This window comes from Netta rufina, assembly GCF_964035555.1.
Source record: "Netta rufina genome assembly, chromosome: 20".
NCBI classification, from domain to species: domain Eukaryota; kingdom Metazoa; phylum Chordata; class Aves; order Anseriformes; family Anatidae; genus Netta; species Netta rufina.
The window spans coordinates 12,508,369-12,532,168 of NC_140144.1; the positions used below are offsets into that span (position 1 = coordinate 12,508,369).

Here is a 23,800-nt window from a genome sequence, read left to right on the forward strand (position 1 = left end):
TCTGTAATCCTGTGTCTTTAAAAGATTGCCTACAACATTTGTGGAAAGTATTTCATTATGATGACAATAGGCTTTTTTAATACATGACAGGATCTAACTTATTAGGTACAACCAGACATACTGTTTTTCATTCATTATTCTGCTCCTTTCCTTACCTCCTCTTCCCATCCCCAGTTGGTTTGAATGTGTCAGATACTCTGTGAAATTGATTATGCTTTTCTGTAAGTAACCTGAACTAAAACAGGATGAAATCTGAATATTTCAAAATAACGTTTGTTGCTTTATTAAAAGAGTACAATATTACAGGGGTGATCTAATATATTAAAAACCCTACTTTGTTATATACAACACATGCTGCTTCACACACCAGTTTAATGCACATCATACCTTTGTAAAGAATTCATGAGGTAATAAGGGAAAAAGTGTGCAAACAGATGTCCAAACACATTAAGTGTCTTGCAGGCTTACTGAGAAATATATTGAAATTCCAGGGGTTTTTGCTTTCCCTCCTTCTTACATGCATTCTTTAACTTACATTTTTCATGGTAATTTCCATTTTGAAAGGTGTGTTAATAACAGTCTGTTCTAGAAACCTACCATGGAAGAATATTAGAATTATGCCAGTCAGTATGTCATAGTTGTGACTAAACTCTAATTATAGATGAGTAAAATGTTATAATAATTTGACAATAATATAATTGTGAAATATGGCAAATAATAACTGTTCTTGGCTATAGGTAGCTTCTTCATATAATTTTTGCCTATTGGCTAAGAATATTTAATAGCTTATATAGTGGTATCCATCATTTGCCTGCAAAATTGGATAGTCCCTTTAATTTATATCCAGCCATTTCTGACTAGAGAGCCTACACAGCAGGTAATGACTGAAGTCTGGTACAAAATATAGTATAGTATGACACGTTGGCTATACAGTATCCATAGTAAATCTGGGTTTATTTCCCTGTGCAGGTAGCTAGTTCATTCTGATTAGAAAAATCATTAAAGTTTTCCATCTAAAACGTTTTAATCAAATGCCAATTCTAACTTGTAGGAACTGATTACTAAAATGCTCAAAGTAAATAGGAAAGACTGAATTTATTATGACAGTAATGGTTTGCGCATCTGTTCACAAACTCAAGTTATATAGTATTAATTTTATTCATGTCAGTTAACAAAGATTAAATTAAAATAACCATACTAATATACCAGCTACCTAGTTCAAAGGATGATTTCCTGTGTCTAGTGATTGCTTATAATAATAATAGAACTCTTGCTGTACAGTTTGTAATATTTCCTGTATTTGAGAATATTTATATATAATATAACATCCAAAAATATTTAAATGTTGTGGCAGTATTTTTATCATCCAAACTTAATTTACAGGGAATAAAAAACAGAAAATGTATCTACAATCCATTTCAATTGTCAGTTGTAAATGGCTTAATATAACTACTTCTAGTACAGAGAGGCGTTCTGAATGTTACGTTGTTTCAGTGTTGTTGTTGTTGTTTTTTACTTCAGCTTTTCTTTCCCTGGAATGATTCTTTGAAAATAAAATATACAAGCCCTCACATCTTAGCAATAAATTTACAGTATCTTACATTCCTCATTTCTGAAATAATTCCAGGTGCTAACAGTATAGTTATACATCCTTTTTTAGATCAAGAAAGGGGGAAAAAAAAAAAAGAGAGAGAGAAAAATTATTTCAGTGGAATGTGTTGGGATTAGGTCTTATCATCATAACAACTTTCTTTAGTGAATATGATCCCCCCCGGAATTCAGCCCAGTAAACACCATCCTGATACCGACTGCGGTAATGTCCTCCACGATACCAAACTCCATTGAGATTTGAATGAGCACATGCGTTGTACCACCATCCTCCCTTTTGGTAATGAGCACAATTACCTGTAAAAGAAAGCTATGATTCAGTCTTAGGAAAAAATTAAAAATCTTAAAGCAAGCAAACAAGCCTAGCACAAAATATACTTTTAACTGTGTATTTAATTTGTAGGTACTGTGCAGTGCAAGGTGCTGCTTCTTTAAGAACCAAGTCTTAAGTTCTACAAATGGACTCATTTAATGCTACTATGCTTTGATGGAAAATCTGGTTGCATTATTGTCTCAAATAACCTTAATAATATATGTTACAGAGCTGCGTTTAATGTAACTAATAAATATTTCAGTGAGAGTGAGAATTTTTAATTCAGTTAGTTCATATAAGGGTTCACACATCAGTTTGTATTTTATAAGTTACTAATTGACAACTCTCTAAAATACAATTCTATTTTTATTTTTTTGTCTACAGCTGTATTTTTTCCTTTTATTTAAGAAAACAAAACAAACAAGCAAAAAAAAAAAAACCAACGAAGTCAAGGAAACCAAAAGGGGGCCTTTTGTACCTGTGTATACATCGTGGTCCCGGTCCAGTGTGGTGAACTGTTTACCATTGTGCCAAGTGAAAGAATCTCCTGCATTTCCGTTGTAGCGTCCCAATCTCAACTTGTAATACTCACTTTCTGGCTCTAGTCTGAAACTAGCATACTCAGCAAATACTTTGCGACCTGACCAGTCTTCCATTGTTATGAGCAGTTTGTAGTTGCCTTGATTTGTTAGCCAATAAATATTTTCTAAACCAAGCCAGTATTCTCCATCTATATTACCAAATCCTTGCTGCAAAGGAAGCAAGAGAAGGGCATTAATACTGTGCATATGTTTTAATGGTAAATCTGAGTGTATTCTTAAGTGAAAAACAAGTTCCTTTTTAAGAAATCTATTGTCAAAACTCTAAAATCATCTTTTAAATTAACTTTACCAATAATTTTTAGAGGGTAGAAAACAAACTGCTCACTTGTCCTAACCTTGTATGTCTCCCAGTTCCTGAAAAAGTTGACAGACCCATCCAGTCTTCTCTGAATGACTGTCCAGCCACCAGGGTCATGCCGTTGATCACACCAAACCTGCATAAGTCGGTTTGTGTTTTCTGGTTTTACAAGATAGATAGAGCTTGTATCATGGCCATCTTCTAATGCTTGTAGGCAATCTCTCCAGGGCCCTGTGTCAAAACAGAAGGACTCTGCAGTCAAAATGCAACTGAGTATAACTTTAATGCAGAGCAGTGTTTGAATGGGTAGCATGTTTTCACACTTTTCACAGTATGTTTGCTTCAGCTGAACAGTGCATTTCTTTTTTCTCTTATTGAAGCTTTAGTGTCTACTCAGTGTTTGCAAACAGATTACTTCGCTGTAACTTTTTTTTTCTGGAACACTTCACAATGAAATAATGATATGGGTAGATTTTTGTTTAAGGCAACTGAAGTCTAATAACATTGGTCATATTTTCAAAGAAACTAAATAGGAATTACTCTGTAGATATATATTATTATCATTCTGTTTTCTAAAGGAAAATAAGTTTGACTTTATTTCTGTCTTGGAGATTTTGAGCTTTTTAGATCGCCAAAAATGTAATGAAAATAAACAGTGGAATCAGCAACATAAAACATGAATGTAGGTTACTGCTGTCACTCTAATAAATGATAATACACTAAACAAAATAAAAAATCAGATTCATAACATGGAATGTGCACTTATACAATGAGAGATTTTTAGATAAATGAGATGATTTAAAATACTTTAAAATACTTTGCATTCATGGAAGTTAAGATAGTGCTCTTTCCCATTTTCAGGAGAATGGATTTTTTGTTTCCCTGAATTTAGTAGACTCTTTATAGAGCATAGTCGTTTTGAAAGTGTTTTTCGTTCATTATTTTATTCCTGTGGGGAGACAGATTCCATGTTAACAAATATGAGAAATTTAGATATGAACAATTCATTAATCCATGATGATAACTGCACTTAGAAACTTCTAGATGCTTTGCTACTATGCTCATATCTGACAAGCAGTCAACAAAGAATCCTCAGGGTTAGAGACCCTTGTTTTCCATGCTGAAGGAGGAAGGCTTGTCAGATCTTCTGTCAACAGTCATACTGAAGCATGTATTGCTATTAAGAGTAACCTCTTTTAAATTAATTCAGTTCCTTTACCCTTTTTTAATAATCCAGTGTCCAACAATGGAAGTAGTAGAGCTAGCCTTATATTTAGTAAATGAAGTAGTAATAAATGTTTCATAGGAAAAATTTTGCTGTTTGGGGAGCTGGTTTGTTGGTTTGTTGTTTGGTTGGTTGTTTTTTGTTTGTTGGTTTGTTTTTGTCTTTTTAAGTGGCTAATAAAACATCAGTGCAAGAGGAGGCAATCCATTTCTTTGGTGTGTGGTATTGCTGTGTTCTTGTTTCCTCAGTCATATTCACAGAATGCAATTAGGGTGCTGCTGCTAAGCACATTTTCTAATTCTGTTGTGCCTAACTGTTCAGATTTCTGGAAGTGCAGGTGTAGGTAGAGTATTCTGTGACACAGTTGGATGGTTTTATTGTGAGTGGTGGAAAGAGGTAGAGGTAATGAATGATGGTAATTTAAATTGCTCTTGTTTATTTTATCACAACGTGTATGTAGTGGCCCATATTAAAAAGAGCAACTGTAGTAGTATTTTTGAATTCTGTAGCTGTATAATTACTTACATACTTTTTTTTTTCCGGGGGCTTCTTGTGGCCCATCTCTTCCAGTGGCTTCTTTTACAGGATCTTAAATTTTTTTCCCTATATTTTTAAGAACATGTGACATGAATGTGTGTTCAAATGATTGTTATCTAAAAGAGACTGGAATACTTAAAATACTCTACAATTGGAAATCACAATACTTTGATAAATAGTTTTGTCACTTATTAAACTGAGATATCTACAGTATTTGGACCCTCATTTCATGCATCTTGATGGAAGAACATCTTCAGCATGCTTTTCTTTTTTCCAAGTTGTGATATAATCACAACTAAAATGAGAAGAAATGTAGTATGTGCCACTATCCAACTATCCATCTCTTTATTCTTCTATCTGTACTGTATAGTTTGCGTCTATGCATACTGACATTCCACATGCAAAATTACACTTATGTCCTCTAACTTCATTGCATTTGTTATTTTATAAGTATTTTCTGCATATTCTGTATGTTTTTACCAAATACTTGCACTTGCTTTTCCTTCTAATTAACCTTTCTACCTTATTTTTAACTTATCGTAGTAATGAAAGCAATTCAGTTAAACCAAAATAATGAATATTAGCAGATTTATTATGAGAATGATTAACAAAAACATTACAGTACATAGCTGTCTATAGGAATTCTCAGATCTTATGTTCCACTTGTCAGTTCTAGCCTCGAAAATAAATGCCACGTTGTCTGTAGATTTTTATTGTATGGTAATGTAAGCTTCTTGCTAACTATTTTGAATTACCTACTTCTACCTATCTCTTTATCTGTTGGGAATAGAATGTATCAGATAATATAACAAGGTTTTGGAATTTGTTGGTAACAGCTTTTTGATAAATGCATGAAATGGAGAAACAGACAAAATAGAGTGCAAGCCATATTAAATTTGAACCTAGCAAGTAGGGATGAACTGGCAGAAAATCTGAAATAGAAAGCACTGTGGGCAATCTTTTGAGTGTGAAATAATGGAATCTGCAATTCTTAAGAAAGAAAAGAAAGCAAAACAAAGAAAATGAGCTCAAATATAACAGACTTAAGCAAATTCAGAGAGCGAGAAAATCCTTTAGAAAAATTAGTCCAACAAAAGAGTTTAGAAGTTCATTAAAGAGTGTCTCTTGAGAACACTACAGTAGATTTTGCTACTGTATAAGGCTAGGAAAAATAGTAAGAAATTGACCTGGCTAGATCATGAACTTTCCAGTAGCTTTAAAAATCTGAAGAAAGCTCAGACAAAATAGTTGCTAGGTCAAAGTACTAGGAATGACCGTTTGTTGCTTTTGTTCTTAAATAATTAAAGACTACAACAGTACTAAGACCAAGATAACAGAAAACATTGACTTACTATTTTATGATGAAGACTATCTGTCAACAGATTAAAATAAGATGCTATGTAATACTGTTCTTCTATTTTGCTTCAATTTTTATTTTTGAATAGGTCAGGTGTGGTTAGATGGTTAGTACAATTAGGAGCTTTGGCAAATTTTAGAACTTTAGGCATGGTATAGAAAGGATTGGATACAATGTACATGGATTTTCTTTCAGTGGCTGGACAGTTGTGGTGGTAGGCAGGTTGTTTGTTTTGTGGGTTGTTGTCCACAGTTGTATTTTTTTCCTTTTTTTTCCTTAATTCATTCTAGACGTCGGTAGAGCCCCGCAGGGCGTAAGAGAGGGTGGTGAGGGCTGGCTGCAAGGCTGCCAGGGCAGCAGTTGGACTTGATGATCCTTATCGGTCCTTTCCAATTCAGGATGTTCTATGATTCTAATTGTGGGGAGAGGCTTTCAGATATGTTTGGAGAACAGAGAACATCCTGGATGATGAGGAAGAGGTATTTTATGTTCCTTGCCTACTGAAAAGGTGAGAGAGGAAGGGAGTAGAGAAGGATATCCTGGAAATGAAAGACTGAGTAGCTTAACTTCAGTAGTAGGGCATTTCCTCGAACAAATCAAACTGTTGTAAACTAAAAAATGAGAGAAATGTTTGTGTGGATTTGTACAGAACAAACATGAAATTTCTTTTTCTGATAAGTTACATAGACAAGGGGAAAATAGCATATGTCCTAGATAAGGGAAAAAAAATAGCACATGTCAAATCAAATTGGGAATGGACCTCTGGAGACCAAAATGAAAGATGGCTAGAAAAGCAGTACTGCCTCAGGCGAGGATCATGGGGTTCTATAGTACTGCAAGTTGATTGTGAGTCAGTAACATTTCACTTTGCAAAAAAGGAAAATGCTATATGAAGATAGAACAACAAAGGTACTATGCATATGAAGTAACTCTTCTGTTCTTCTATGTGATAGTAAAACTAGTTTGGGTACTTAAAAGCACAAGCAGAATGTGGGCCAGTGAATGAGTTTTCAACAGATTTTAACAGGTCAGGTAAAGTCTGATAAGAATGTTTGAAGGATAGATATTCCACTTACAGAAAATTAGAAAAAATATAATACTGTTCTTCCATATATTAAAAAGAAATAGATGCTTTTCTACGTCTGCTGTCCATAGGATGAATAGTTGTAGACTTAAGATACAGCAAGGGAATTTGTTTTTCCCTGATGAATTGTCTAATCTGGCAGTAAACTCAGCTGGGATTGGAAATATACCATGTAGCAAGGTTGTAAGTCTCCATCATTAAGGTTATACAAGAATGGATTGGAGATGCATCTGTCAGAAATGAAAACTTTCTGCTTTGTGGGAAGAGCCAAATATCATCTTCAGATTCATTTCAGCCAGATTTTATTTTAATAATCTTCTGTACTTCTCCCTTCATATTTCTGTCACTGACTCAAAAGATGGACTTCTGTTAAATTTGTAGATAATAGATCCAGAAAAGCAAATAATAAAATTTTGGAAAATAATGAGGAAATCAATGAGAATGTTACATGAAAGAGAATTACATAGCAACTCTCACCAGCCACAGAACACCTTACCACAAAATACTGGGCTAAGTCGACAGATAATAGAATCATAGAATCATTAAGGTTGGAAAAGACCTTCGAGATCATCTGATCCAACCAGACCCCTATCACCAGTATCACCCACTAGACCACCTCCCTAAACACCATGTCCAGCTTTTCCTTAAATACCCCCAGGGGCAGTGACACCTCCCTGCCAGCCTGTTCCAATGTCTGACTACTCTTTCTGGAAATTAGAACATGTTTCTTTTCAACCTAAACCTCCCCTGGTACAACTTGAGGCCGTTCCCTCTTTTCCTAATCATTAAAGTGACTATCCTATCATAGAATCATAGAATGGCTTGGGTTGGAAGGAACCTTTTAAGATCATCTAGTTCCAACAACCTGCTATAGACAGGGATGCCGCCCACTAGATCAGGTTGCCCAGGGCCTTGTCCAACTTGCTCATGGAAACCTCTGGCATGGGACGTCTGCAGATTCTCTGGGCAACCTGTTCCAGTACCTCACCAGCCTCCAAGTGAAGAATTTCCTCCTAACCTCTGATCTAAATCTCCCCTCTTTCAGTTTCAAAGCATTCCCCCTTGTCCTGTCATTGCCTGAGCAAAAAGTTGCTCTCCAACTTTTTCATAAGCCCCCTTAAAGAATTGAAAAGCTGCAGTAAGGTCGCTCCGGAGCCTTTTCTTCTTTCAGCTGAACAGCCCCAGCTCTCTCAGCCTTTTTTCATAGGAGAGGTGCTCCAGCCCTCTGCTCAACTTTGTGGCCCTCCTCTGGACTCGCTCTAACAGCTCCACATCCTTCCCATGCTGCAGGCCCCAGACCTGGATGCAGTACTCCAAGTGGGGCCATAGAAGGGCAGAGTAGAGGGGGGACAATCCCCTCCCTTAACCTGCTGGCCATCCCTCTGTTGATGCAGCCCAGGATGCAGTTGGCCGCCTGGCCTGCAAGTGCGCGCTGCTGGCTTATGTCAAGCTTTTTGGCCACCAGAACCCTCAAGTCCTTCTCTGCAGGGCTGCTCTCAATGAGTTCTCCCAGTCTGTCCTCATGTCAGGGGTTGGCCCCACTCAGGTGCAGCACCTTGCACTTAGACTTGTTGAACTTCATTTAGGTTAATGTGGGCCCACTTTTCTAGCTTGTTCGGGTCCCTTTGGATGGCATCCCTTCCTTCTGTTGTATCAACTGCACCACTCAGCTTAGTGTCATCTGCAAACTTGCCAAATGTGCAATTGATCCAGTTGTCCATATCATTGATAAATATATTAAAAGTACCAGTCACAAGGGCAGTACTCTCCTGATATATCCTCTACTGTATCAATTCAAATAAATTATAATAGATGTGTTTTTCTCCTTTTTTTTTTTTTTTTTTTTTTTTTACATAGTGAAAATACCATGATTCATGATTCTAATGTTCTGTGGTTCTGTACTGGGTCTGGCTGCGATCAATTTAACTTCACCCATGGCAGCCCACACAGTGCTGTGCTCTCCACATGTTGCTGGAACTGACTTGGTATCACACCACACACACACTCCAAAATCCAGTAGACTGAGTGTGGGCAAGAGGTGGGGAGGGGCCATCACCAGGGCAACTGACCTAAACTGTCCAAAGGGATATTCAATGCTATATGATGTCACACTTAGCAATAAAAGCTGAGGAAGCAGGAGAAAGGGAGGCTCTTGTTATGGAAATGTCTGTCTTCTCAAACAACTGCTATGTGTATTGAGGCCCTGCTTCCCCAGGCTGTGGCTGAACATTGTTTGCTGGTGGGAAGAAGAGAATAATTGTTTCTCCTTTTGGTTCTGTGTGGCCTTTGCTTTTGTTTCATTAAACAGCACCTATATCAAACCCAAGCTTTTCTTTCCTCCATCTCATGTTCTTCACCTAGCCCTGCTGATGAGGGGGAGTGAGAGCAGTTGAGTGGTAACTAGCTGCCTATCGGAGTTAAACAACAATAGGTTTTGCATGGCACAGTGCAAGCTATGGCCAGTTCATCTTTGGCAGTGTTGTAAACTGACTACTTTGTAGGAAAGTCAGGTAGAGATTTTCTGTGGACTGAAACACCTCCTCAAGTTTCTTTCATTGGGAAAATTTCCACGGAGAAATAAGTTGTGTATTTGTGTTTTTATTTTATTTTTATTTTATTTATTTATTTAACGGCAATTACTATATTTGATAAATCTAAAGAGTTTGATAGGTTATTTGAAGTAAGTTGCAAATAGTCTTGAAGTATATGCTATGTGCATCTCACATGCCTTACTTCATGCCTTAGTCTGTGGTATGCCTTTTTTTTCTGAAGCAAGTGCATGTTGCTCCAATGCTAAAAAACAAACAAACAAACAAACAAAAACTTCTCTTGTATTCCCAATTCAGGACACATAAAACATGAACTATGTTCTTGAAATATGTGGAACCATAGGTGCAAGTGGATTCTTTACCTGTGATTTACCAATCATCTAGATTAATTGAACTCTGATTTCCAATGCTTGCATTCTGGCTTATGGCAGAACTCTTAAGAGAGTAATAACAGCTATATAATGTTCCATATTATTGTACCACTTGCTTCCCTTTCCTCCTGTCTTAGAGTGCAAGTGCCCTTTGTAAGTACAACACAGATGTATTCCGTTCTGGATTTATACAAGCACAGAAATTATCACCTGCTAGATTTAAAAACTTACAATAGCTTCATAAATGTTTACACAAAGTGTCAAACCCCTTCAGATGTCATGAATTATAGCAGTTCAATCTTGGGCACAAGTAAGTGATATTTAAATCATTGACTGTCACTTACTAAGAATTTTCTGCAGCTCCTTCGTCTCAAACATTTGGTATAAACTGATTTGTCTTGGTAAAGTAACACAGGAAAAATCCATGGGACTAATGTGTTTAAATCTGTTAGGTATTCAAAATGCATTTTTTTTAGCTTTTTTTTTGTTTGTTCTACAACGGGTATATTAAAATTATGTTGACCTCCTCCTCCGAACATGCTATAAGACTTGATTCAGATTGTTGATGTGGGGAGTCTTGTATGGAAGGCTGTTGGGGATTACTGTAGCATTCTTTGACTAATTAATCTTAGCCTGATTACCTTTTTTCCCTGGCCTTGACAAGGCTACTGAAATTTCTTTATATTAAAAACAATAATAAAAATATAATATCCAGGACTTTAACTATTCTCCTTTTTATTTGCTATTCATGTAAAGCAAACTGACTCCATAACCAACATGATAAAAATATGTCTGTAAAATCACAGAATCTCAAAACAGCTGTGACTAGAAGTTAAGGACCTAAAACCTTGAGAGCAAGAGTGAACATAACCTCTTCCTATTTTAAGAAAGAATTAAGAGCCAAAGGTTCAGGGACTGTGAGGCTATCTGCATTAAGAACAGGTAAAATATTGTTTTCAAATTCTGCTGTTGTCAGTTTTATTCATTCCTGGCCTAAGAAGGTTTTTTAGCTGGAGGTAAAGTTTGAGATAGTTCTAAATTCTGCAAAGACTCAATAACAAGAACTGAAACAACCATAAAATCAGTGTTTGATACAAAGTAGCTTATTACCATTTCCTGTTCTTAAGGAGAAGGCACAATAAGGTATAAAGGTAAAGATTGTGTTAGAATATAAATTCATTTCATGAGTGGTTCGTCCAAAAGTCCCATTTGCTTCACTGGGAGTGTCTCCATTGATTTTGATTAACTTATTAACTCCAATAGAATACCATATATAGATCCAATGGCAACTATTCACAAGAATTCGAATATCAAACGTGACTTGAATTTGGACAAAAGTCTAAAAATAATGTTTAACACTCCAAATTCAGTGCAATCTCTCAAACTATTCCAACATCTCACCCAGCTACTCGTATTTTCCATTTTCTATCTCCTAATAAAAGCTTTGGAAATGAATCAAACTAGTAATATTCCCATAATGTAAGGAAAGTCAGGCTTTAACAAGCTGAAATTTGAAGCCTAATCTATCATGTAGATAGAACTCTGTCCAAAAAATCAGGTGATCAGGTGCTAAAATAAACAGTAGTTTAAATATTCTAGATAGTCAGCAGTTATATTTACCTTTTCATACAATGTCAGTTTTTGAGGTATCCTGTCATACATTAGCATGTATTTTTAGATCATGTTTAATAATTTGTACCAATAACAAATCTGGAAGCAGTATAACTGTTTTTCAGAGATGGGCTTAAGATCGACTACTGTAGTATAACCTTTCTATAACCTTAATTGATAATACGGTAGTAAAACAATGACTGAAGAAGTTCCAAATGATTGTAGTGAACTTTTTTATACTCTAAGGAAGAGGAGTAGGACTTTGTGGCAAACAGTGTTAAAGTACTTTTGTATCTACTAGCAGCCACAAGTCCAGTGCTCCACTGAAGTCCAGTCCAGTCATGCTACTACATTTTGGCTTTATGATCTCCCAAAGGGCTTTTGCCGTTTGTACAGTTGGTTCAGTCAGCTCAATATACGCAGATTGTGTCAGATCTAAGAATCTCAATCAGTTAAAAATCATTTATTTTGCTGGATAAATTATTTGCATTTTCTTATATTACGATGTTTCCTAGTACTTATTATTAGTGTAGACATATCAATAATATTACTTACCAGATGGTTTGTCAGTTGAAGTTGGAATACTAGTTACTGCAGGCATGGTTGGTAAGGTAGGTGGCAGAACCTTCAGATTCTGATCGCTCTGAATCTCATTAGTAGATATCTGGTTAATCAGGCGATTGTAAGTAGGAGGGTGGTACGCTTTGTTTGGTGGCTGTGGAGTTTGTGGAAGAGGCTTTATGGATGGCATTCTCTGACAGTGTTCTTCTAGTTGGGCAATTATTATTGACTGATTATTTGCAATTGACATCAAATGTTGGTACTTGTACTCTAAGTCTTTGTATTTGTTTGCAAGCTGCAACATGTCTGCAGTTTGGTTCAAAATCTTATTCTCAAGTTGGGAAAGTTCTAAGGCATTGTCCCGTTTCCGGATAATTTCATGTAGTAACTGCATATAGAGTTGTGTGACACGAGAGTTCATATTTCTGCTCTCTTTTCTTAAGAGCTTGACCTCATTAACAATCCCACCATCTACCTCCACCAATTGCTGGAGAGTTTCTATTTGTCTCTTTTGTTTAAGAAGTTCATTGTTAAGTAACTGCAATTCCTGTTTATTTACCCGGTTTTCAAGTAGAACCTCAGGTTCTTTAGAATTAACACAAATGGCACCTGTTACTCTCTGCTGAGGTACAATAAAGGTGTAAGTGCATTTGTCCTGTGTGTCACTGGAACGTTTATATCTGTTCATGTAAATGAATTCTTGTTCTTTTTCTTCATCATTGCCTTCAAATTCCTGTGTTTTGCTTGCAGCAGTTCCCACAACAGCTATAAGCATTAAACAGATGAATCTTCTTGTCATCATGATCCTCTATTTATGGTTAAATATTCTTTGCAAAGAACTTCGTAAAATCTGTTTTAAAATAAATTTAACAGTAAGTAACATATTGGAAATCTGTGCAAGCTTTTTTAATAAATAAATAAATAAAAGATAATCTGTTCTAAAACTGACGATAGAATATTACATAGTATTTAGAATCACAGAATCATAGAAACACAAGGTTGGAAAGGACTTACAAGATCATCTGGTCCAACCGTCATCCTATCACCAATATTACCCACTAAGCTACTAAATCATATCTCATAGTACCTTGTCCAGGCGCTTCTTGAACACTGCAAGGGACAGTGACTCCACCACCTCCCTGGGCAGGCTGTTCCAGTGCCTGACCACTCTTTGAGAGAGAGTTTTTCCTGATGTCTAATCTAAATTTCCCTAGGTGCAACCTATGGCCATTTAAATTAGCTTGTCTGTGAATAAAAGAGATAATTTTCTTGTCCCATATGAGCTCATGTCAGCTAAAGAGGGCATCATCGGGAATAACTGTGCTATACCGTGGTCAAAACTGTAGTTAGTAGTTGCCAGATTATCTAAAGCGTGTCAAGAATCCCAAGAAACCATGTAATAAATACCCGTATTTGAAGAGCCCTTTCTACCAGGCAAGTGCCACAAGTTTCCAAAATTTATGATTTTATTTAAACATATATTTGCATTTTGTATAGGTACAAATATAATCCTTAAAAATTAATATCTTCAAAAACAAACAAAATAATACGACGAGCTTATAGGCAAGAGTTCTCTAGGAAACATGAACTTAGCATTGGCAATACTGCCATGAATGCCCTTGTCAGGGAACATTCTTGTATCAGTTGCATAAATACAACCTTGATGTCACGTATTTCTAATAGATTTGTTGGTTAATTTTAACATGCATGTGTACATCTATCCTAGTTTTCATAATTAAAAAAAAAAAAAAAATCCAATATAGAGCTTCTTCAGTGTATAAAGCCTGCTTGATACTTTTTAAAACCAAGGTGGTGTTATCAACATTTTTTTTCTTTGCTTATAAAACTTTTCACATGGAATAACCATTCAGTGTTTAAACAACTGTCACCTTACTTCTTGGTCATCTTTAGTACAATGTAATTTTATAAATGACATGACCTGTGATAGTAACAGCTATGAGAAACTCAAATGAGTCCAGCTGAGCACCACCAACATGGATAGACAGGGGCTAGCAGAGATGATGTATGAAGAGCATCAGAGCAAGTTAGGTTTGTTTAGCCTAGGAGAGGAGGTAAGAGACATACTCCTGCTGTTTTAAACTGCTTAATGGGTGTTAGTAGAGAAGATGGATTCTTTTCAGAAGGGCACAGTGAAAGTACAAGGGTCAATGGATCCAAATTGCCTCAGGAAAAATTTATTTTGGATTTCAGAAAAGAGTTCCACAATGACAGCAGCCAAGGACTGAAGCAGTGTCCTGGTTTCAGCAGAGATAGTTTTCTTCCTAGTAGCTAGTATGGTGTGCATTTTGGGTTTAGGATGAGAATAATGCTGGTAGCACACCAGTGTTTTAGCTGTTACAGAGCAGTGCTTACACAGAGCAGAAAGGACTTTTCAGCTTCTCATACTGCCTTGCCAGCAAGAAGGTCGGGGGTGCACAAGGAGCTGGGAGGTAACACGGCCAGGACAGCTCATCCAAACTGGCCAAAGGGCTGTCCCATACTCTATGGTATCATGCAGAATGATAAAACTCAGGGGGAGTTAGGTGGGAGGGAGGCCACTGCTCAGGGGCATTGGTTGTCAAGTGATAAGCAGTTGTATTGGGCACCACTTGTTCTGTATATTCTTTTGTCATCTTTTTTTTTCCTCTTCCTTTTCTATCCTCTTAAACTGTCATTATCTCAATGCACGAGGTTGTGGGTTTTTCTGCCCTCCCCACCCTTTTCTTTTTTACGCCCTTTCCCCTCCCCCTTTTTCTCATTCTCTCCCCCATCCCGCTGTGGGAAGCAGGATGCGTAAATGAACAGCTGTGTGGCGCTGAGCTAAATCACAAGCAGTCACACAAAGAGATGGTGGAATTTCCATTCCTGGAAATATATAAGGTTTTGATTTAGGCAAGACACTGAGTGACGTGATCTAATGTTGAAGTTAGTTTTACTTTGTGAGAAGGTGGTGAGGTCCCATCCAATGTGATTTTTTTTATGGATCTAGGCAGCTACTGACTTTTAAGTAATTTTTCTTTGTTCCAAAATAATGATGGATATGCAGGCTTTAATTATTTATACTGAGAAGAGATATGGTTATTAGTCATGGTTATTAGTCATTCACATTTTTCTGTTTTGAAATAAACCAAATAAATTTCTGTAAATGCTTTTGTAAATGGTTCAAACAAACGTAAGCATTTGACCATTCATTAAATATGATCATTCTCAAAGTTTTTGGAAATGTATTTTTGCCTCAGTTTCTTATGCAGTTTGGAATAAGCTTTTTCATTTTGCAAACAGAAGAGTACTTTACAGAACTTGTCAAGAATTTTGAAAACTCGACAGATAAATGTTTGGGATTTTATATGGTTTCTCTGACTAAAGGAATGTTATTTGGAACCCTGGAAAATGGGGAACATAAATTCACCCCAGACAGCAGTAACTTGCATAATCAAGATTTGCATAGCAAGTCACATTTAGAAATCATGGGAGTTTCCAGGCCTTGTATTACAGTATAGATGGACTGTTCTTGCAAATGTCTCTGACACAGTAGGTGTGAAATGGGTTTTATTTCAGTGTTTGAATTGAAATACCTTTCTTCCCCTCAAAAAAATGTAACTATTTTGACCCACTGAAAGGAAACTAATTTTTTTCTCTGAGTTCACTTTTGTCTGTTTACAGCATCTCATGTCCTTATTCAAGCATAGGATTTGGGGTGCACATTCTTTTCCAGGCTGAAGAAATACAGAAGAACTTATAACAGTTTGTTTTTCTCCTTTTTTTTTTTTTTGTTAAAGAATTGTATAAGAAACCTTGGAACAGAGTTCATCAACCTCACCTTAACATATCTGTTCAAACATTATTTCAAAATTCAGAAGGTAAGCCATCAGTGAATGACATCAGCATGATTAGACCATGCTGAAATGCTTCTCTCTTATAAACTTGTCTGCATGTCACCTTTTCTAAGGTGTTCTTCTTATAAGAAAAAACATAGGAAATAAAAGTATGTTGATAAAAGAATGCACCTTTACAATTTGAAGCAAGAAATGTACTGTCTTCAGGTGTCTTCCTTCCTGCAGTCTGTTTGTGAAACAATCTCTTAGTTTTATTGCCTGTACTTGTTCATTTTTATAGAAGAAGAAAATACAGAATGAAGACTATTTGTTACGTATTGTGATTGGCTACATCAAATACATTGCATTTTTTCTGTAGCTGGATTCAAGTGAGCTTCATAACCAACATGCTTGTTTGCACAACTCTGAATGATGATTCCTTCAGGGAGAAAAAAAAAAAAGCCTGCTAGAACTGGGGCAAGAAGCCAGAGAAGCAGTTTTAAAGAAAGCTTTAATACTTTTGATTTGCTTCCTCATCATTTTTGATTAGGAGACCATAAAATTTTGAGGACATCAGGATTCCTTACCATGAGAGAGGAAGATCATACTTATTAGATGTATAGCACACTAGCTTTCTGTTTTCTTCTGTTGTACTTATGCCAAGTAATTGCTTGTACTCTTTGTCCTTAATTAGTGCTGCTTCTTGCTGATGATGTTTCTTCCTGTTTCTCTGGTTCAGCCTCCCTCTTCCTCCTTTCCCCCTCCCTAACTCTTCTGGGAGGGAGCTGTATTGCTGAGGCCATGTTCGTCACCGATGCAAAATTCCTCTTAAGTATCTGTAGACTTTACAACCTTGCTGTTGCATGGAACAGCATCGTATAAAGACATGCTTGTAGGTTTGGTGTAAATTTTATTTGCTGGAAATACACCATGTCTTTCTCTTATCCTCGTACACACAAACAAAATTTCGCCAACAAACAAGCGTACAAACAAAAGCAGAAGTGAAAAAATCATGCTTAGGAAAAAGAAATGGCATTTTAATTACAAATGAAGTAGAACTTCTAATTAGAAAAAAAGCATGGGAGTTTGAAGTAATTTCATTTTTAAGATTCTTGCTGTTCAATATTTGTGTACTCCTATAAGCATTTTACATGGAAGTTGGTACAGTTATATTGCCAAACTCATCCTAGTACAGACCCAGCTAAAATCAAATTTGTGCATGCTTACCCTTCTTGGTACAATATATTATTCTATTCTTTTCTTTTTTTCTTTGCCAATACAACTGCATCTGTATGAAAACTGTTGGCAGCATTGTTGTTATAACCATATCATTTTTCATACTCCTAGCTGGAGTAAGTGCTTTGGTAACAAATAAATAAATCAGGTTGTAGATCAAATGTTGGCCTATTTATGTATATAACTGAAAGTAGGTAATAACAATTTGGTTTGTTTGCTCATTCATTGTTTGCTTAACTGAGGATGTTCCCATGATCTGGTGAAAAAGAGGTAATAAACTTTCTGAAACGGATATTGTATGTTTCAGCTTTTGATTGCTTTTTCCTGTCATTTAAACGGAAAAAGTTAATAAAATCTTTCTTTAATTTTCCTTGGAATCATTTCTGTTTTGTACTCTATCATATTTATATAGGATTTTTGGTTAGTCAAAATGTTTTACCTTTGGATTGTTATGAGTATCTTGAAACTTACAGGTGATACTTCAACAGGAGTTGGAGTATTTTACCATCTGAAATTATATAGCTGTTTCACAGTCTGTAATTTATTACTGTCATGAATCTGAAATAGTGAATTTAAAAATATTTATACGTGCAAAGTATTACTGTTTGACATATGTTCAGAGTTGTGTTTTTTTAATCAGCTGACCTTAAGAGAAGGTGGCAATGCCAGCAATATGCTTTTTTCTTTTTTATTACACTATTTGTATAAAAAATGCACATTTAATTGTGGATGTTCCAACATGTGTACTTTTTTCCATTATTTGTTCTGGTACCATCCTTCATAGGACCTCATTTTTACAAAACAGACATGCATGTATTTGTATTTAACCATTTCTTTAAGGTTTTATGAAATGTTTTACCTATCCTTGGGACTTCTGTGTACAAATGAGAATGAGGTCATATCTCCATCAGATGAAAGTATGACATGTAATAATGTAATTAAGTATTGAGTTTCCTTGAAAATGCAACCAGTAACCTTTCAATGCTATGGCTGGTTTTTGTTGGATTTTTTTTTTTTTTTAATAAAATAGATGTTTGCAGTATTACTCTGGAAATAAAGGTTTTTATAAAAGCCTCAGTATATGTTATGAACACTTTTGCATGTAGAACTCAAGTGGTTTGTAATGTTGAGTCTTTCAACCATTGAGAGACTAATCTCTTATCTCTGAGTGGCTGTACTGTGTTTTTTACACCCACGCTTACAGTGTTCTGCAAAGAGGAGCTGTGAGAACATTTTGGAAAAATACAAAAGTAAAATAATCAGCTCTGTAAATCTTGTGTGAAAGACCTTAACTAAGATAAGCATGGAAAATAATTGTCTAGATTCTGTACCAAAATATAAATTGTATTGTTATGGCTTTTCTTGACAGATAAGGTTCATGAAACAACCCAGTAGGTAAAAGCTCTGTAACTGCTGCTTGCTGCTCCTCTTGTTTTTCTATAGTAAGCTGTTATTAATCTAGAGGACTGAAGGTATGCAAATGTCACGTACTGAGGTATATAAATGCAGCTTTTGTGTAAATGATATGTGACACTGTATCCACGCTTGGAGACTGCGTTACAGGGAAGACATTTTTCTGTACTAAACCAAGATGTTACATGAGGGGAATTATAGGGACTTCAGAAATAAAGTTATTCAGTACTGTGTAGTATAGTTACCTTTACTGCAAAGATAATCTAATTAAGAAGAAACACTTCACCATTGTGGTTTGAGGAGCAACTAATTAAGATCCTATATGATGATGGTAGCAATTCTCACTTACAAACCATGAAAAAACTGTTGTGGTTTTAGTTTTTTTTTCTTTAGTGTTGCAACTCAGGAGCCAAGTAGGCATTTTCAGTCCATCAGGCGTCAGTTATAATAGTCATAAAGAAGGTGAAGGCGGATGTTTCCTACCTGACTTTTTACACTTAAGCAAGAGTGCTCCATCAACCGTTAAAGTAAAATAGGATTCCTTTTTTTTTAACTTATGGTATCTTTTGGGATAGTAACTATTGTTAAAGCAAAAACGATTTACAGTCATTGTCATTCTTTTCCCTTTAAAAGGCACCCAGAGTATTACATACTTAGAAAAATAATTCCAGTTTGGAATTTTATTATTTCACTCTATTTTGTGTCTATGTTTTTTTACGTCATGTTTTCTTTCTTTTGAGGGGGAGAGAGGAGGGCAGGGGGCATATCAAGTGACTTTCATCTCATTAAAGAGTGAATAGACAAGGTCTAACACTCAGAATTTATTTGCGTCATTGTATGTTGCTCATCCCGTTCTAACTGAAAGCACTTATAGTCTAGACTAAATTGTTAAGCGTATGCCCAAGTTGAATGCACATATTTAAACTGATACTTCATGGCTCTTTAGAAATACCCAGATAGATGGAAAAACATGTATGTGAAACATACAAGATACTCACTTCTTGCATAACACTAGTATTTTCTGACATTTCCCTGTATGGTTACTTTGACTTAGTAGAAAAAAGCAGCAGTGTTACCCTACCTACAAATGAGTTTGTGTTGCTACATTAAACCACTCTAACAAAATTCAGTTCTGTGGATTAATTAGTTGGTTTTTTTTTGTGTGTGTATGTTGGTCATACTTAATGTAATGAGGCTAGCAGTCATTTGATGGTCTGGCTTTTCCTACATAACCCTGCATGCTGTGGTACCATGCATTCAGCTTACTCAAGTATTTAGATACATAAATAAAAGCATATTTACAAAAGGCATAGTGTTAGATCGTATAACATTTTTGCTTGAAAAGATCAACTATTTTATTTGATTGTGTACTCACGTGTAGTTTGATATTTGTTCATTCTAAAGAAGAAACATGAAAAGCTAACAACAAATCACTGTTTCTTTAACAATATTGTCTAAAAGGATTTTTAGCGTAGGTAGTCCAGTTGTACATTTTAATGGAATTGTAAAAGCAAATGGTGCAAGGTTGTCAAAAGATGTGAATTCCTACTATACAGAGATCAGAGGTGTTTTTTGTTGTTGTTGTTTTGTTGTGATGTCTCCCTTCTCCCCCCCCACCCCCCCCCCAGCATTAGTGTTTGTTTCTGTAGAGTCCTTTGATAGTCAGTGTTTGTGGATGTACAGTTAGCTAGCATGTTCCAGGCACCAAGCCAGTACCGTTACCTGGATTTTACAACATTATTGTAAAAAGATATATAAGCATGACTTTACTGAAGTTGCTTTCTTTCTTATTCCCTGCCACTTTTTTCAAAGCACGCACCCATGCACTGTTCATATTCTCTCACCCAAATATTCTTTTAATTGGAATTATATTAATCAATCGATTTTTCATGTAGCCTTTTTATTTAATTTGAATTATTCATTTTTATCTCAATTTAAAGGGGAAGGGACTTCCATTGATACAGATGGAATTTGTATTATTTTTTTCTTTTAGAATTAACTCCTGTAGCTTGATTTTAGGTAAAAATTATTGCTGTGAAAAAGCTGAACATTAAATTTTTTCAGTTTGGTAAAAGGAAGTTCACAGTGAAAGTACTGCACAGTGGTCTGAATGCCACGTGTATTAGGCCAAGTTTTAAAGTTTTGCTTGAACTATAATAGAGGATAGGAAAAGGCTGACACATAGTAAGTAGCATGCAATTTCAATTTTGAAAAGGTGATGTAAAAGGAAGTTTAATTCCAAGTTCATTGGGTGGAGTTATATATATATATTTTTTGTCACTAGTTCTTGGTTCCATTGTGAGCCATGCCATGCTTTTGACAGAAACTAATTAATTGCTTCAGAAGCTTTTATTATAATGCATTCTATACTTAGCTTTGCCCATTTAAATTTGTGTTAAAATATTGATTCAAAAACTAGCTCATACTTCTTTAAGGGAAAAAGATATTTTATTTATTTTTTCTTCACTCTGGGGAATGGATGACTAATGAAACACTTCAGAATGAGGATATCTTAGTTCCTGGAGAACTTTTGTTTTGAAATAGTACTGACTGCTTCAGGAAACTTCAAAGGATTATGTATCCTTTGCTGCCATGTAATATTTTGAAGTTTTTGGCAAAAGTATACAGCCTTTTTAGTTACAAGAAGTACATATTTCCATTCTTGATTACCAAGAGTTTTAGTAATACTGTTTGTGGGTTGTTCTTTTTGCTTTTTTTTTTTTTTTCCGTTCTAGACATGGAATGTAATTATTGAGAGAGTATTGTTATTGTTATTATTTCCCTTAACAGTGGCCTCACTTTATTTTTCACTTAATCCAGTCACTACCAAAAAAAATGTTTATGCTGCATGTGTACACGCGTACATGCACTTAGTACATAAGAGCCCTTAAACACATTCACATTTTAATAAATGTGATTCATTTTGCTCATGAAGAATAGTAGCTGGATCATAAAGTAAATATCTAATGTCTACACAAAGATACTCATACATGCTATGTTATGTTCTTAAGTGAAATTTATTTTGTAGACTGTTCTAAAGTTCCAGGAACTATTGTGTCTCTTTGATCAGACATGAGTGTAAGAAAGAATAGAGATTTCATCATTTTTAATACAGGTAGCCCTTTAGAAAGGTTATCATTAGAAATTAGTATGTTCTAGAAAGTTTGTTGAAAGGTATGCAGTATTCATATGCATTTGCAGCCTGTTTGAGGAAACATGAAGCCCAAAGTTACATGCAGAATTAAATAAGATAAATTTCATATTCGAGAAAATAATGGCAAGAAGGCTCTTCAGTGCGTGACATCATAAAATATCTCAACTATTTTCACACCTAAATTTGTTTTAAATTTGTGTAAAGTTTTGCTGTTTGTATTAGGGAGCAGTAATGTCTTTGAAAAGCTTACTCATATGCAAACCAATCCGTCTTTGGACCATCAACATACAAAAACATATGCATATTTTAAATTTAACCCATTCGTACTATGTATTCTTACCCTGTCTCCTTCGTCTTCTTTCTTCCGTCCTTAGCGTGCTTTCATCAAAGGTTATCAGAACAACTTGTCCGCACGAGTTGTGGCATCTCACTTACCGGTTTGCGTATCGGAAGTGCAACTCTTCAGTGAACGTAGCCTGGAGTCTACAGCTGAATAGCTTTGTGAACTATACTGAAGTTAGAAAAGCAAATGTCTGGATGATCTATAAAGTTATTTCCTTTCTTTTTCTTTCTTTCTTTTTTTTTTTTTTTTTTTTTTTTTTTTTAAGATTTTTCTCAGCTTGGCTGTTCAGTCTAAGCCATGCATCTGTACGGTGTTACCGTTGAGGTACAGTAAGACTTTGTCTTGGTGAGAGAGAACTCAGCATTCCGGTTTTAAAATCGTGAGTCCATCATTTCTTGCAAGGCTAAAGCAGCCTTATTTGAACTTCAGCTCCTTTGTGGTAGACCTACATCTGGTGTGGGGGGGGAAATAGGCAGGCGTGCAGCAAGCTGACAGGTTTTGGTTGGGCAGGCTTTTTTTCCTCCTCCCACGAGTTCAGGGGGCTCCGCCGGTAACAGACGCGCAGGCCCCGCCGCCAGCGGCCGTCGCTGCTCGGAGCCCCGGGGCGGGGCCTCGGCCTCAGCTCGGCTGCAGCAAGGGCCGGGCCGAGTGGGGCGCCTCGCTCGGGGCAGACCTGGGTTTCGCTGTTAGTTGTATTTGCGTGCGGTTTTTAAAATCTGTTTCTGTAACTGAAACTCCTTAACCGTGAGTCACGAGTTCTTGTTCACAGTGCTAAAAACGTGCAAAAGTTAGACCCGGCTAAACTGTTGTGTTGTTGCCGTTGTTTGAATAATCAGTGACAGTTTGAAATGGAAGTTATTATTCTGGTGTGTAAAACGGTTAATCTTTAGAGTTAAGAAGAAATTCTAGAGACCGTGTTTGAGTGCGGTTTCGTTTTCAGGTCAAATGAGATGTTAGAATGTGTAACTGTATAGGATTCGTCCCCAAAATGTCGGAATGGGGGGTGGCTACTTCCTGCTCGTAAGGCTTTTTACAATGCGCTCTCTGATGGGAGAAGGAGTAGTTTTCATCCAGGCATTGAAGGAGCCTCTACTAGTTTTTTACTGACGGGTCCTCTTTGATGCTGACAAATACAGCAAAGCTGCTTTATTGAGAGTACCACTAACTTTATTTATTTATTAGCACTTCCTAGGTCATTTCTATCAGGAAGCAGCATGTTCTCAAACAAAAAGGAATGCAAAATTGTCTGAATTCAAACTAACTCGTATAATAATCTAATGCAGATTGAGAATCCATAATTTGGGTGAACCCCAGTGCATTGTTTAATGCTTGCCTGATACTTCTAGTAGTCTAAAGCATGTTTCTCATTTGATTGCTATGAAGTCTTATTCCCCTGAATCTCTCTAAAAATTTGCTGTCACAGAACTTTCTATGTGCAGAATATTTCTGGTCATTAGGTATTACCTCTGTTTTTAAAAAGAATTTTTAGAATTAATGTAAAATTCATCTTTACAACATACTTAAAACTTGCTAGGAATCTTGCAAATAAATTAGCAAAATTAAAAGTGAAACTTCACAGAGCAAAGGGTACAAGAAACAATTACAAGAAAGGGGGAAAAGTGTAAAAGCATATGGAATTTCTAGTGTAATACATTTTAATCTGCTTATTTGTCCTTTGACTAATTTCAGTGTTCTTATATTGTTTTCCTCAGTTTCTTCAAAG

General features: G+C 35.9%; 2 protein-coding genes across 7 annotated transcripts in view; one reads left to right on the forward strand and one right to left on the reverse strand.

Moving 5' to 3' along the window:
- The window catches only part of RALGPS1 (Ral GEF with PH domain and SH3 binding motif 1), a 111,245-nt gene that overhangs the window by 31,661 nt on the left and 55,784 nt on the right, over positions 1-23,800 (forward strand). The gene's annotated exons all lie outside the window — the stretch shown is intronic.
- Positions 284-22,527, reverse strand: ANGPTL2 (angiopoietin like 2). Of its 2 annotated transcripts, none has more exons than XM_084298961.1 (5): positions 22,170-22,527; positions 12,111-12,966; positions 2,859-3,052; positions 2,400-2,670; positions 284-1,905 (listed from the first exon to the last, which is right to left on the reverse strand). In XM_084298961.1, the coding sequence occupies exons 2-5, from the start codon at positions 12,916-12,918 to the stop codon at positions 1,706-1,708; spliced, it is 1,473 nt and encodes a 490-aa protein (XP_084155087.1). In that variant the 5' UTR covers positions 12,919-12,966; positions 22,170-22,527; the 3' UTR covers positions 284-1,705. The 2 variants fall into 2 exon arrangements, with proteins under 2 accessions (XP_084155087.1, XP_084155086.1); XM_084298960.1 differs by having other exon boundaries at positions 22,075-22,527.

Bases quoted from the DNA above. Each gene is read 5' to 3' on its own strand.
- ANGPTL2 (XM_084298961.1), bottom strand. From the start codon at position 12,918: ATGATGACAAGAAGATTCATCTGTTTAATGCTTATAGCTGTTGTGGGA. The intron at 2,671-2,858 runs GTTAGGACAAGT...CTTCCTTTGCAG, and splicing joins GGAACTGGGAGACATACAAG to CAAGGATTTGGTAATATAGA. The intron at 1,906-2,399 runs GTACAAAAGGCC...TTTCTTTTACAG, and splicing joins GGACCACGATGTATACACAG to GTAATTGTGCTCATTACCAA.